Raw genomic sequence first — 15,846 nt, forward strand, 5'->3', positions numbered from 1 at the left:
GTTTACCGAAGAAAACCTGCTCCCGGCCAGGTTAGGTTCACAGAGTAAGCTGCACTGTCTGTACTTTCTTCTGCACTGCAGCTCCTGTCACCAAGACTAATTCCTTGTGTGTGTAAACAACATACTTGGCAAATAAAGCTAATTTTGATTCTGAATCTGATATGGAGACCCGATTTCGAGGGAGGACCCGAAATGTCATGACAACGGAATCACTGGAACAGCTGACAGAAAAATGCGAGAGGAAATTGCAGAGCAGATTGTTTATTTTTCACATTCTTTCTTTAAGATATCGCCCTAAATAAGTATAGGAGGTTTCAAAAGGCATTTCTGTCCAAACAGCAAACATGGTCTCAAATCCAAAGAATTAAACAGTTCCTCACATCCATTCAACTTAGTTGAAACACCTCTGGTGCATCTTTTTTTTTATTTTTTTTTTTATTTTTTTTATTTTTATAATTACTGATTGATAGAGATATTGTGAAACGCATGACATTCTTCAACATAGGTGAACATTGATGCTCCATGAATATTGAAAGGAACGTTTTCTTGCTCTCTTATGACATCATGTGGCCAAAAGTGTACCTGCAATGTTCTCAAGTAAATTCTCAAAAAACTAAATATAGGCTACTTTCTTTTCTTTTAAAGACATAAATACAGTTCCAGAAAACAAGTATGTGAACCCAGATGCTTTGGCATGAGCTCAAGATTCACACCAGACATCCTAAGAATATTGATTAAATGAAACCGCTTTGTAAAGAGAAAATAACATTGTGCATTTATAAGCAATGCTTACAGGCAGTATTTGGTGGTGATAACTGCTGCATTCTGCATCATGAGTGTTTATACCACTGCTATCTGTTTAAGCAGAACATGTTTCTCTATGTTCAAATAAAATATTATGACAAATGCAGAAATGCATAATCCAAGGGTTCACATAGGCTACTTCTTCCTAACTGTCATGTTCTCAAATACTTCACAAACTGCAGTTTGATTATTTTTTGCAGTCCTTTTCATTGAGCAGTTGGTTGGCACACACAGCTCTCTGCTCTGATATCCTTTAGCTCCTTTATAATAATGTCCGCAGTGTCACTGTTGTACATCACGATGAGAGATGACAGTCCTTGTGGAGTGCAGTTTGATCTATAAAATATATGAAGACAGTTTTAAGGTCATACCTGTGTTTTCAAAACTTAGACTCACAATTGTCATGCATAACTATAAAAAGCTGCATAGGAGACTGAATGTAGGCTACCTTTGAAGTAAATCATTTTCTCTGTGGCGTTTTCTTTGTCTCTGAACAGGCATGGGTGACGCAGACATTTCTTTCAAACAGATACCTCTAAAAAGGCAACAAACGGAAGGACATAATTATTACGTTCTTTCTATCACATATAATGAATACATAATGCAATAAAAAAATATTATGCTCAACATCAGGGCTGTATCCAAACCAGTGTTGAGGAACTTGGGAAGCTACTATGAAAGTGTTTGATACAAACCTGAAATAGTTAAACAAGCATTTTTAAACATTAACACTAACAGTCGACAGATTATACAGAGATTTGATTCGGTGAATCGTATTTTAGGCCTAAATGAACCGATTGATTCAGAGAATCTGATTCATTAGAACGAACGAATTGGACTTTCCCACAAGTTACATTTACGACCAACTGATTTACTAGGAATAATCAGACTTTCCGGGCTACATATGTATTGTTTAGAATCAGCTGTCTGACCAGAAAGAACCGGACTGTCCTTCGGACCTTTTAGGTGAGCGTTTAAATATTCTCTCAGCTAAACAGCAATGTAGGCTAACGTTAGCGTTTGGCCGGACTACATTGCTACTTGTTTAAAGGAGTCGCTCGTTAATGCTTTTACTTTTAAAACAGATGAACTACTTTATGGTGAAATAATATTTTCAGCAATTTATGTAACGTTAGTTATTTACATTTGAACGAAAATGTATTAGGCTATAGTATTAGTACATTTATATTAGCCTAGGCCTAAATGCAATTAGTTGAACTCATTTTTTTTTACCCACTTAAGCAGGACTTAAAGGGATAGTTCACCCAAAAAATAAAATTCTGTCAACATTTACTCACCCTCATGTAACGTTAGTTCCAAACACATTTAGACTTTTGTTAATCTTTGAAACACAGATGAAGATATTTTTAATGAAATCTGAGTGATTTATGTCCCTCCATTGACAGCTATAAGCAGCTAACGTTACCACTTTAACGCTTCAAAAAGTTCATAAAGAGATCATAAAACGGTTTAGTCCAAATTTTCTGAAGAGACACGATCACTTTAATTATATGATGAACAGTTTTAATTTAGGCTTTTATTCACATATAAACATTCATCAACGTGCACATCAGATATGCGAGAACCAATGCGGTTCATTCTCATGTTAAGCAGCACATTTGAACTTTGCAAAAACAATGAGGTTTGTTCCCACTATGCAAGCAGTTTCGGTTGAGCTTCTGTTTATATCCGCTGATCAATGTTTAATAAAAGCCTATTCAATCTGTTCATCATTTAAGTGATCGTGTCTCGTCAGACAATTTGGATTAAACCGCTCAATTCATATGGATTAGTTTTACAATCCCTTTATGAACTTTTTACAAAGTGGTAGTTGCGTGGATTGTCAATGGAGGGACAGAAATCTCTCAGATTTAATTAAAATATTAATTTGCGTTTCGAAGATGATCTAAAGTTTCACAGATCTGAAACGACATGAGGGTGAGTAATTGTACCTTTTTTTTTTTTTTTTTTTTTGTGTGTGAACTAACCCTTTAAGTAAATTTTATAATTCTACTGTCTTTGAAATGTGCACTGCTGAACGTAGGCTACTGACAAGCATTTATGGCAAACTAAAATATACTTTAATGTCATTTCTATTTAAACTTTTATATTTAAAAATATTTGTAATGATGAAGTTCCTATTTAATTTAAAATATATCAACTTTAAACGTAATATCGGATAACACTACAGATAAAATGATGACCAATTACTTTTCATGTGCTTTAGTATATTAGTCAACACATTAAAATAAGTGTAGGCTACATATTTGAAGCATGTTAAAAGATTAAAACATCATGACTTAAAATGTACTTTAAAGGGATACTCCACTTTAAAATGAAAATTCTGTCATCATATACTCACCCTCATGTTGTTTCAATCCTTTATGAGTTTCTTTCTTCTGCTGAACAGAAAGGAAGATATTTAGAAGAATGTCAGTAACCAGACAGTTTCTGGTCTCATTGACTTCCATAGTAGGAAAAATATACTATGGAAGTCAATGAGACCAGAAACTGTCTGGTTACTGATATTCTTCTAAATATCTTCCTTTCTGTTCAGCAGAAGAAAGAAATTCATACAAGTCTTTAACACTTAAGTGGCCTTTTATTTCATTTATTATTTTATCTGCAAATACAATATAATATATATATTTAAAAAAAAAAAAACCTTTAATATTTAAAGTACACTACTAGTGCACATTCAATACGATTAGGTGTATTTTTTACAAGGGAAATCGCACACTATCAATATTTAGTTAGTATTAATCAATGTGTGTTTTGAATAGCACATTCTTAAACTTTTACAAATTGTCAAGCCCCTTTATTCATCTAGTGATATATTACACACAGACAGGCTCATACCTACAAATACTTATGTTGAAACTGGATGGCTGCAGTATCCATTGACTCAACTTGCTCGTATGAAGGTTGACATGATGTACATACAGCTTGCATGCAGCTACATGTCTCCCATGTCTCAAATGTATTTGCTGTCTCTCATATTCTGAGCTGACCATGCAGCTCTGCCTGTGTTCTGAGCTCACTCCTGAAGCCCTCTGCTTTAGCTCCATTGATTTGCTCCTGTAGACCACTAAAAGCGGCTGGCGAAGAGAGCTGCCATTCAAGCAGTAGAGGCTCTGTGTCAGGGCTTCGTGGAGAACCAGGCTGCCGCTCTCATCCCCAAAGCGAAGCTGGAAGCCCAGGATATCTGAGTGGCTTGGTGGCTGGGTTATTGCAGCTGTCACGTCAAAAACGTCATAGCCTGTCGGAGGAACCCGGTCCAGACTCAATAAGTGCTCCACAAGAGGGCCACTAATGCTCAGGTTATCTCTTCCTGGTGAAAGACTATGAACTGTGACCGTCACACTAAGCGGCTTGTGATGAAGAGTCTTCCTCAGCAGGACCAGCTCTGCAACCCTCATGAAGGGACTCAGCTGGGACATGTTGAACCAGATCCATCCTGGAGTGCCGTACTTTGAATCTTGTTTGAAAAAGAACATCTTTTAAGGGTCTTTGGGGTGAAAATTAAGCAGAATTCATTTTATACCTTTTTTTATAATATTTATTTAGTTGTATTTATATAACTTCAAAGGTTATCAAATCTTTTTATGCATCAACATCTCTTCAGAGAAGTGTAAAAAATACAACTACAGTGAAAAAAATTGTAACATCCCCCTTGCAGTCAATAATTTGATCCCTTAAAACAATTTTTTGATAATCACAATGACATATTCAAACATTGTTTCCTTTGACAATCATTTCTTAATGCCTTAAATGTTATTCTATATGCTTCATTTAGTAGCATCTATAAGACCTTATGTAGCTCCGCCCCTTTTCTGGCATGCGCTTGTTTGTATTTCCACAGCCTTTAGTTTTTACCACTCATTTTAAAATCTTCCCGGTCTACTGGCATTTGTTATGACATCCGCTTCAAAGATTATTATGCTCTTGATAACTTTCGTCAACTCTACAATAAGTAAATCAACTTCACCAGCTTATTACTCTTCGACAGCTATGCCATAGAAATATACAGAGCTACCGCAAAAATGGAATTTCAAAGACAAAATTCTAAAGATGGCTATGCGCTTGTTTCTCTGGCTCATAAGAGGAGGTTTATATGTGGATCATTAATATGCAAATTAGTCCCCGCCTCCACTCACCAGCTCGGATTACCTTAACCCGAAAAAAATGTGTACAGACACATCAATGAAAACAACTATAGCACTCATTATGTGAAGGGAATTGTTTTTAGATCTTGACCAAAAATGTATGCATCTTTGATGGAAATAACATCAACATTTATTTCAATCAAGAGATGCATTAATTTTTGGTCAAGATCTTGTATTGACAATGCAAGAGTCCAGCACTCTGTAAAGTCTCCTCAGCACATCCCAAAGACTTTCAATGAATTTAAGGTCTGGACTCAGAGGTGCCAATTCATGTGTGAAAATTATTCTTCATGCTCCTCCCAACCATTCTTTCACAATTTGAGCCTGTTAAATCTTAACATTGTCATCCTGGAATGTGGCCATGATGTGTCTTCCTACATGGTTTTAATTTTAATATTTAATTTAATATTTAAATTGTTTACTTCGAATAAAAATATATACTTACCTTCAATGCTCCGGAAACTCTGTACAAGAGTTCCATCTGCCCCACTCGGGTCTCTTTCCTGTGTGTCCAAGGACTGGTAAACGTGCTTCATGTAGGGGTGTGGCTTTGCTTGCTGAGGTGCCGACAGTTTATTTATGTGCAGCATCTCCAAAATAGCTTTGCTCAGGTCTCTATCCTCCGGTTCCTCCCCCTCATCTTCCATGAACACCAAACTGCGAATCCCTTCTAGTCCTAAAAGACCAATTAGGAAGCATAAAAACGATGCGGAAAACCTCATTCTGCAAAAAAAAAAAGAGCTGCCAGATTCACAGAAGAAAGCCGAACCCTGATTCTCCGACACAGCTCAGTCAGGGGAACAGTGTGGACAACAGAAACTCGCTCACTCATTAGAGGGTGGGATTCAAAGCCCATGAAACCAACAGCCAAACACTGAAAAAAGCAATTACCGCTTTCCCACAGAAAACCCAGGAATGTCACACTCCATTTGACAGGCATTGTGCTCTCAGTTTTCGTGGAAGTGCCGCAAAGTGAACAGGCTTGTTTTGGTTTTGAGGCTTCAGTTCCTTTCACTTGAATCAAGGGCTCTTTTCAACTAGTTGCTATTTCTCAATGTAAGCGGATAGTGCTCGTCTAATCCATGTTCATTAACCTTTGCGTTCTTGGCACAAACAAAGTATCAAGTGCAAGCTCTTCATTATAACCTTGAGATTCATTTTGAAAGTTGTGGGTAATGATTTAGCAATAGACGTCATTATTGCTTATTTTCATGTCTGGTATTTTTAAAAACACATGGATGGATTACAATTTAATTATTAGCAGAAAATAGAATATGAATTTAGACTGACTGATAACTTTGATTGACCTCAAAATTATTTTTGACAGCAAGTTTCTGGTACAAATGGCACCATTTTCTGAGATTCCTGAGAATGATCTTAAAAAACTGTAGACAATTTGATAATACCCTGGCTGCAATATTGATGCTATTGATGCTTACAACAAGAACAAATATCTGTCGGATTTTATCTTAAGTAATTTTACCTCTCAAGTAAATGTATTGATTTAAGAATTTTTAGACCTTTGTAATGGAAAACAACACAAAAATGAGGAAAGTCCTTTTTTGCATTGCAAGATTTAAATCTAGACTCTGCTAGGCTCCATAATATTAGATCGGAAGTGGAAATACTGTATACAACTGAAGTGACTTCAATATCATGCTGTTTGAATTTTACTTATTTATACACTGTTTATATAAAAAAGAATCACATTTCTTGACTTTGTAAACATGCTATTGAGGTTCTCCTCTTGAAATGGTTGACTTTTCCCACAAACTTCAATTAATCTGTTTTATGAGAAGAGATTTAGGAGATTAGTTTAGTTCTTATGTATTCAAAACTGTGCAGTCATGGTAACTTGACTGAAAGGAAACTAAGAAAGAGCAGAAGAAGTGTTTGTTGACTCTTTCCTGACTCACTTAGGCAATATCCACAGATTAATGGCGTTGGGAAAATTTGAAAACTTGAGTATTATTTTAAAATGATTACATTTCTTTCTAACCCTTTGACTCCATAATCCTCCTCATAGAATTTAGTTGCTATACATCCAGATGTAATTGATGTAGTTTAACACTAAGTGAGTGTTATACAACTGAAAGCAGATAGTCGTCTACTTATCATCAGCATATAAGGGGACCTGGACTCACTTACTTCTTGAAACAATTTCTAACACCTCAGGAAGAGAAAAGATAATCGTACATGTATGTGAAGTCTGTGAGGAGGTCTGGTTAAACAGCTTACCTCTGTTCTGTCTATTTAGTCTTCAGAGCTATTATGCTATTCAGAGCTACAGTAACTGCTGCAAGCTATTGTGAACACACAGAGAAAGAATGTTTTAGTAAAAGATCCATGAGAATACCCTTAGATGAGAGATTAACAGGGATTGCAAGGTCAATGGTCACAGTGCAGAAGACGCTGATGGTTATTGTGTGACAATGTCATTTGGACATTGTTCTACTATATTAGTCTTGCTGTATCTTGATGTTAATAAATAACCAAATGCAGTGGGACCCAAAATTATCAGGATTCGTGAGACTCTAAAATCATCTAAAAGGATTTTTGGTTACTCATTATTTTAAGGTGTCTTTGTTACACTGTAATTGCACATTATTTAAGTACTGAGTAATATGAAGTAACTATGCTCTTACTATTGGGTTAAGGTTATAGATTAGCGTTTGCTTTAGGGTTAGTTGCATGTAGTTATGCTTAATTTTTAGGTATTACTATAGTAACTAACAAGAACACTGTAAAATAAAGTGTTACCACGTTTTATGATAAGTTTTCTAATTAATTAGTATTTTTAACAGCAAAAATCTAAAAGGTGTTTAAAATAGAATAAATACAAATACAAATAAATACAAATTTAATGCAACTATTGTTTTGCACTTTTTGTGTCTTATGCAAATATACTTTACACTTCAGCACAATGGACTTCAACATATGGACATCCTCCTTGTACATAGATCATTTACATATATTCTTTTTTTCTTCTTTTTTTTTAAATTTAATGCACAATGAGGGGTGATTAGACAACATAATCCACTACCTTTGTGTATTTGACAAACAAAAACTTGTTTCACGTTACCTAAAATATAGTTTTTCTTTGTGTTATTTTGAAGTTTGTCCCATATTATTTGCCAGCTACCCATTTAGAGACACTTAGAAACTGATTTCACAGATCTTTGTGAACAAACATGCTATGTTTTCAGTGGCGTCATCTAGACACCCTTTGATGGAAGATCTCCTCGATCTGTCATTATCTAATGGTGTGGTGCGGTCGGAGCGTAGATTGCTTTTCTTTGATCTCTGTCTGTTTGTGTTTGCCTCTCTTTTCTGATGGCCTCTGCATTTTTTGCTCTCTTCATACCCAGCCTCACTCCTCCCTAAAAGCCTCCGGAGCAGGACTATCCCACCTCCCTCCTCCGAGTTTCCACAGAACACCCTCCTCCTCCTCCTCTACTTCTTCCATCTCTTCGCAGGGGTGAGGATTGCCATCGGGACTCTTGTCAATTAGACCGTTGCTGTGAAAGCGTTGGAGTGAAAAGGAGAAGATAAACAGTTGTGGAGTTATAAGTGCTATGGTTTCAGGTAAGAACTTGTCTGTAAATGTGCTCTGTGTGTGTTTGTTTTGTGTATGTATGTGCAACGATGCCACTAAATAACATTTAGATCAACTAAAGAACAGATTGAAGATAAGAAATGAAAGGTGTAAATTGAGTACCCGGGCGGTCACACTTTATGTTAGGTGTCTTTACTTAAATTATATTGTTAGGTACATTGTACTTATTGTGTTCGTGTTGTATTGCAAAACACTTGTGCTGCTATTGAGGGGGGATATGGGTAAGGTTTAGTGGTATTGGTATGTTTATGGGGTAAACAAAGGGTCAACAGTAATTACAGAAATGAATGCAGGTATTTTTTTTTAAAATAGGTACAATATAAAACCATGTATACAATAAGTGCATTGTATCAAATGATTAACTTAAATGTTAGTACATAGATAGTAGTTAAAGATACTTAATATAAAGTGGCACCGAATATCCGAATATAACTTTTATCAAATGAGAAATGTTAAAAATAATGGGAAAATGTACATTATTTTAAATCATCTACCCCAACTAATGTTCTCACTGTGAAATCCGTGAAATGATTTCTAAACTTTTGGCAAACCCACTGAGACCTTCTATTTGTTTTCCATATGAGGCCATATGTGAATTTGTATAATTTCTTAATAATGTCCTGTTTATGAACTAGTGTTGTTTGGCTGAGAAGGATGTAACTCTTTTAAGTCATAAGAGGAATGGCTCTCAGGGTATAGTCTTCATCCAGGTGAAAGTCAGGTGGAAAGCATGTCACTTAAAACAGCTTTCTCATCTCTGTCCACCTTATGATAGTGCACCTTTATTAATCTTTCTTTAAGCTTACGCTCTTAAAATAAAGAGGGTTTTTGCAACAATGCCATAGAAGAACCATTTTTGTCTCCCCAAAGAACCTTACAGTGGTCAGTTCTTTAAGGAACTGTTTTTTTCTTAGTGTGAAGAACATTTCTAAAGAAACTTTTTTGTTGTTGTTGTTGCTGTAAAGAACCTTTTGTGCATTTTAAAGGTTCAATGGATGTTAAAGGTTCTTCATGAAACCATCAACACCAATAAATAACCTTTTATTTTTAGGAGTGTAGAATAACAATCCCCCCGACTGATAACCATACTCCCTTTTGTTTCATCTGGGAGTCTTCAGCTCTTGCAAACACTGAGAACGGTCATGCTGGTATGCTGCCAAATGGGGGCCAAAGCTGTTTAGAGAGCGAAGGCCTCCCCCTTTCCCTCTGCTCATCTTTGCTTTGGAAATAGTTGGCTGCTCGTTACCCTGTCATTAGCGAGATGAGAAGCAGTGCACAGCGCTGTGAGGAAAGGCAGCCGATTTCTGCTGGCTCCAGCCGGTGTCTCCAGTCAGTCCCAGCTGTACAGAATGCCCACTTCCTCAGAGAGGAACGCACTTTTCCCCCCCGTGTGACCCAGAAATTGTAGCTCTAATAGGACCATTGGAAGGAAATGATAGTTTACCTTACCTAACCTTTTAAGAAGGACAGTTAGTAACCCTTTGTTGTTTGCTTAAAGTAAGATACAATTACATGAGAAGCAAAATTGCATGAGATATTAAAGATTTTTTTCACAGAATGTATATTGAATATATTTAATGTTGATTTTTCTGACCCAATTTGTAATTTTCTTAAAGTAGCATAAATCTAGAAAAAGTTTATACTTTTTAAAGTTTATATTTAAAAACTATAACGTTTTACAGTATACACTGTAAAAACAATTTTTTTTTAATTGTCGAAGTTGTAAATAAAACAAGTTAGTATGTTTTACAAGAAAATACTATTTCAGTTTTTCTACTTTAAAATGTCACTTTAATTCAGTGTGTTACTTGCCATTTGTGGAATTGTGTTTGTGTAATTTACTAGCAGTGAACAATGATGATGATTATATTTATATATATCTCATTTAAGACATATTCTCTCAATTAATAATTCATATTTTCTTAATATCTTGTGCAGTTTTGCTTCTCAGGTAAATTTATGTTATTTGAAGATTAATGATTACATTTTTTAATAAATATGTTTTTGTTTTTTGCTGCATTGTTGAGGTAGTAAAGCCAGTAACGCTGTGTAACCTTTATTTAACTCAGTATTATATTGCTTAATAACTTTATGTAGCTGAAAGACAGATACATGGTCATTTGCACATTTTTGAACGGCACATTTTTTCATTGCTCATATTGTTTTTCACACTTGGTCTCGGCACGTTTTGATGACAGGAAAACTGCCCCCACATGTTTGAATGGAAGCAGAGAGAAGTTTAGAAAGAGTGCAGAGGGGTCCGGGCCACCCACCCAGCCTGCCTTGGGCTTTCCTGACTGGAGCCTCATAATCACTGCTATATCTACATCAAAACATTAGTACGTGAATACTGGCTAAACTTGAAGATATCTTCCCATTCCTCCAGGCCTCATCATAATGAACAAACAAATGTTACTAAAGTAATATCCAATCAGTACAAATAAACCTCTGTGAAACGCTCTCATAACATCCACATACTTGAGCTATTTCAATCAGCTGGCTTTATTTGAATCCTGATTGCTTGTGGCTGGTAGGGTTTTTGTGCATAATGGCCTGCAACTTTTGTGGTTTTAAATATCACTATTTTTAAAAAAAAATTTAGATTACTGGCAACTCTTGTTTCTTATTATTAAAATGTAATGGCTTACTTGTTTGGAATTATATATGTTTGTTATATGAGAATGAGAAATCTTTTTCTGTATGCGAACAATATCTTCTAGTACCCACATAGCACTGTTTGTGAACTCATGGCTTGTCGGCTGGTTGAATAGCCACTGTGTTTGTGAGATGTTTGCATCTCATATTCCACATCTGAATCCAGCAGCTGTTCTGGGGAAATGCTGGTGGGATTGTTAAGGTGTCAGCCTACCTGAGAGCAAGATAAGAGTTCAAAACATTTTATTGGACTTCCCCTTCATTTGTTCTCAAATCTGTCTTTGTCTCTTAAATGCATTTTTTTTGCTGGAACCTTTCCTAGTCAAGCCTCATTACAATTTGGTGTTTACCTGAACCCATGAAGGATCCCTTCAACACTTGTCTGTTGAACTTGCTCCAAACCTACAGAGAACATCCCAAACAGGGGTGAACCATATAATCACAGACTGTACAGCATGTACAATCATGCCCTGAGAACAACGTTAACAGTTTCTAAACTGTGAGATCACACAAGAGAGTTGGGAATGCACTGTCTGTTTGATGTGGTGCGCACAAAAACGTCTGAAAGTGACTCAGAGGCACTTAACAGACTTTAAGCCATTAATCAGAGGGCAGAAACTTTTATTTATTTTTTGCAAGAAAAAGTAGTTAATCTAGTAAGGTTTTAAATGTTGGTTCCCTTGTGAAAAAGAGTAATGATATACTTTAATAGAATACCTACATGCGAACTGAATGTAATATTTTCGAACACTTAATTGCATGTTAATTGCATTTAATGAAAACGTAGTATATAGTTTAGATTTACATTAAATGATAATGAAATTAATAAAACTTTAGTGTTTTATACTCCTATCAGTAAGACTTAAATACGTCTTTATATGTCATTTCATAATTACTTTTATTACTGCATGGTTGGGATGTGAAAAATTTCCAGTGCTAATCTCCACTTGATGGAGTTTTTCGGTTCCTTGCCACTGTTGCCTTTGGCTTGCTCAGTTGGGGATATTTTGGGGATATTTAATTTAATTTTATCAATCAATAAATTCCTCTTGAAACAAACTTTGTTGTATTATTTTAATTGAATACTGTGAAGCTGCTTTGATACAATCTGTATTGTGAAAAGCGCTATACAAATAAACTTGACTTGACTTGACTTAATCTTTGCAAAGCACAACAAGGAATTTGGGCCTTTTTTTTGGAGAATAACCTGTGAAGGGAATACATAATCCTCCCTGTTACAGACTTCCTGGGGCTGCAGTGGGAAAGCTTAGCTTACAAAACACAAAATCCTCTTTCCATTACATCACGGCAGTGGAGTTGATCAGCATCCTCATGACAGTCCTAAAGTGAAGTGATTAAGTAAATGTTCAAAGTCAGTGTGCTTTTTATCCTGGAGACATTCCGGTCCTCAAAACTGATTAGTCGAGCAGCTTTCCAAGAGTGCTGATAACAGTGCAACAGCACTGTTTTTATTAAACTGTGTTTGAGTCAGACTGTCAGTTTGAGCTTGTTATTTTTCAGGGACTCTTCCTGCAGGTTACTTTGCAACAAGTGACAAGTGTCTTTATGAGTGAGTCATTGAATCATTCATGTAAATGATTAGTTAAAAATGCTAATTTAATGAGTTTTTCAGCTGATTCATAAAACGAATGAGTCATGGAATCATTCACTCAACCGATTTGTTTGAGTTTGCATACTATCCGTCCTAAATAGTATTCGTAGAAGTAGTGTGTCCCAAAATCGTAGTATGTTGAAATTAGTATTCCAAAGATACCCTGATGGTCTACTATTTCCGGTAATAATTCGAAGTGCAGATCTAATATTGCCCACAACCCATAGCGTGAATATTTCAAACAAAGTATTGCGTTTAAAGAGAGATTGTGTACTATCCATCTTCAGTGTGGAAGTAAGCAATTTCCTGTGAATGTTCAGATTCATTATCTATTATAGGTAAATAACAAAGAATATGAAGTGCAGTAACCAGTAAAACTAATTTCCCTATATACCTGGGTGTTTAAGATTATGATAATACATTTAAACAATATGATAAAACGTACACCTAAAATAACTGGAAGTGGCTGACAAAGGAAGCCTTTTTATTTAAAAAGATGGGCTAAAATAGCCTGTAAATGATTTGATATGTGTTTGAGAGTCATTCTTAGCTCTGATTTTAGACGTTTTCAGCTGAAGTAATTTTTAGGCTGCTGTGTTTTAGGCCTCTGTTGAGAAGAGCTGGAATGAAAATGGAAAGAAATTCCCTCAATGAAAAGCATGATGTAATGCCAAACTAAAGGTGTCTGGACTGGAAGAGAGTTAAACAAGGGTTTGGGATCAGGACAGGGAATAATTTACCACATCTGGTTCCAGGTATCATCAAAGTGCCGCACATGTTCAAGATGAAAACATGTTTAATTTTTTAGCAATATTGCCTGACATCATGATTAAAATGGTATAAGTTAACCACCTTCTCACATTTTATAATGCAATTGTGCTAGTAAAAAACGAACATTGATGAAACATGACATCAGATTCTGGATTTCTGGATCGCTGGAAAAATTTTAACCTAAATCCTGTTGTTCTTTTTTTTTTTTTGCAAGCTGAACTACAGCATTTGCTGTAAATACTAGCTTAATAAAAGTAATAGACACATTGTTTTAACCCCCTAACTAGATACATTAACAGTAAGAAATCTCACTCTACCCAAGGTGGGATTTTCACCTTCGTCATGTCTGATCATTTATCTAGTGCCCTTATGAAAAAGAAGTACACTTTAGCATACATTTGAAAACTACATTTGAGTACTTATTATAAAATAATATACTTTTAAAGAATATAAGTGCAAGCTGAATGTAATGTATTGGGCACTTGCATGTTAATTAAAATTGAATGAAATTTTTTTATTTATATTAAATGCAATAAGTGCTTTTTTGACAAATTTGAGTAGGACTTAATTACATCATTATATGTTCTTTCATAATTACTTCCATTGTCTTTAAAATATGGCTAAGTTTACTAACAAATGACAAGCATTTAGGGTAAACTAAAATATACTCCAGTCCTTTTTAATGAAAAATGTAATTTCTTTTTAACTGTACTGTATGTCATGTTGACTTTAAAAGTAATATCGAAAACTAAAGTTAAAATTAAGTACTTTACATGTACTTTAGCATGATAGTCAACACAAATAACACAGGTGTACTTGAAAGCATGACAAAAGTTTTTTAAAACAATGATTTAAAATATACTTTAAAGTAAAACTTTTAAAGAATTTTTAAGATAAGAAACATATTCAGTGTCTCCAAAGCCACACACACCTTCAAAACACATGAACTCACACAGCAGATTCTGAAAAGCGTCATGAGAGACGGTGTTAAAGGTAGGGTAGGCAATTTCAGTGCGGCAAGCATTAGCAAGCTAGCTTTGAAAGCATGAGATCCCACCCTCCCCTCAGAGCGTTTCCAAAGCCACGCCTTAAATTACCTCATGTCTCAAAGCACATAACATTACAACAATAATGAATGTAAACAACTTACACAGCTCTTACTTGCACCTGACTGCTTCAGTACTAAGTACAGTTCTTAAAAAAAACTTTTTAGATTTGAAGGACACTACAAGTGCACATTCCATACAGTTAAGCTTTAAACTTTTCTAATGGTAAACAGAGCAGAGGCAGTTACGCGTTTCTGTTCTTTGTGCTCATGGTTTTGTGTTCAGTTATTTTTTAGAGTTGTTATTTCTCTTTGTTTCTCACAGACTTTATGTTGAGTAGACCCTGTTTGTACCTCTATGAAATTTCACGCCAATCCGACAAAACAGGCTGATTACTGTCTGACCATCTTGTTTTTTAAGCTATGAAACACTAGATTAGACTTTTAGCCTGAGGCTGTGGAACAATCTTAGAAAATTGGGTTTTCCAATGGAGGAAGACAGCAGGAAGAGAAGAGGAGAGGCCTTTAAAAGAAAACACGTTAGTAAGTAAACAAAGGCGGACTAATTCCAGATGTATTGCTGCTAGACTTGACAAACGTGACCCAGTGAGCTCAAATTCGTAGAAATTTACTGTACAAATCCTCTGGGTATTTCATTGTTTTGATTTGAAGTAACTTGCAAAATAATCGAAGAGACAGAAATCTGTCTTAAATATTGTCTTTGTATTGATAAAACAAATTTGATTAATAAACCACAGGGGAAAAAAAATATTTCAGAATGCTTGGAGTCTGGAGTTGATCATTTTGAATAATATTACTGCGTAACTGCATGAGTCCGAATGAAGCTGTAAGGTGGAAAGCATTTATCATTCACTTGAGCCAGCGTTTTAATGGCTCATTTAACCGCAGGTGGAAGAACTAAGGATCTTTTGCAGTGTGTTCAGTGCTGACAGATCAGACAGCCTCAATCTCCAAACTGGCCATTCCAGGGCCTGGGGATTGTTTAGGGTCAAAGGTCATTTTTTTAAAGTTGACATCTCACCTCAGTAGGACTGGGCTCGGAAGGAGTTTTCCCTCTATCACTCAACAAACATGTCAGAGAGAGGTGATGGAGACGTTTTAGCCTTAAACTGAAGAGAATGTGATGCCTAAATTCCTTCTTTTGCCAGTTATTTGT

At 35.5% G+C, this 15,846-nt stretch overlaps 2 protein-coding genes across 6 annotated transcripts in view; one reads left to right on the forward strand and one right to left on the reverse strand.

Annotated features, from left to right (window-relative positions):
- Positions 1 to 245: 245 nt before the first annotated feature.
- On the reverse strand, positions 246 to 7,304 carry LOC309493555 (uncharacterized protein). 4 transcript variants are annotated; one of them, XM_082191135.1, is made up of 5 exons: positions 7,209 to 7,304; positions 5,416 to 5,646; positions 3,664 to 4,282; positions 1,253 to 1,339; positions 246 to 1,140 (listed from the first exon to the last, which is right to left on the reverse strand). In XM_082191135.1, the coding sequence occupies exons 2-5, from the start codon at positions 5,615 to 5,617 to the stop codon at positions 1,011 to 1,013; spliced, it is 1,038 nt and encodes a 345-aa protein (XP_082047261.1). In that variant the 5' UTR covers positions 5,618 to 5,646; positions 7,209 to 7,304; the 3' UTR covers positions 246 to 1,010. The 4 variants fall into 4 exon arrangements, 3 of the variants coding, with proteins under 3 accessions (XP_082047261.1, XP_082047259.1, XP_082047260.1); XM_082191133.1 differs by lacking the exon at positions 7,209 to 7,304 and adding an exon at positions 5,862 to 6,102; XR_014203979.1 differs by lacking the exon at positions 7,209 to 7,304 and adding an exon at positions 5,862 to 6,249 and having other exon boundaries at positions 1,117 to 1,140; positions 3,668 to 4,282.
- LOC309493553 (FRAS1-related extracellular matrix protein 1-like) overlaps positions 1,457 to 15,846 on the forward strand; it is a 43,038-nt gene continuing 28,648 nt past the window's right edge. Inside the window, exons 1-2 of one of the 2 annotated variants that reach the window (XM_082191131.1) lie at positions 1,457 to 1,770; positions 8,339 to 8,555. The gene's annotated coding sequence lies outside the window, so the exon portion shown is untranslated. The remainder of the gene's footprint in view (positions 1,771 to 8,338; positions 8,556 to 15,846) is intronic. The other variant, XM_082191132.1, reaches the window with a different exon arrangement.

The sequence above is a fragment of the Leuciscus leuciscus genome (genome assembly GCF_965113295.1).
Source record: "Leuciscus leuciscus genome assembly, contig: SUPER_2_unloc_1, whole genome shotgun sequence".
Taxonomy (NCBI): Eukaryota; Metazoa; Chordata; class Actinopteri; order Cypriniformes; family Leuciscidae; genus Leuciscus; species Leuciscus leuciscus.

Bases quoted from the DNA above. Each gene is read 5' to 3' on its own strand.
- LOC309493555 (XM_082191133.1), bottom strand. From the start codon at position 5,910: ATGCCTGTCAAATGGAGTGTGACATTCCTGGGTTTTCTGTGGGAAAGC. The intron at 5,647-5,861 runs GTAATTGCTTTT...TTGGTCTTTTAG, and splicing joins GGGTTTTCTGTGGGAAAGCG to GACTAGAAGGGATTCGCAGT. The intron at 4,283-5,415 runs GTAAGTATATAT...TTTTCAAACAAG, and splicing joins GAGTTTCCGGAGCATTGAAG to ATTCAAAGTACGGCACTCCA.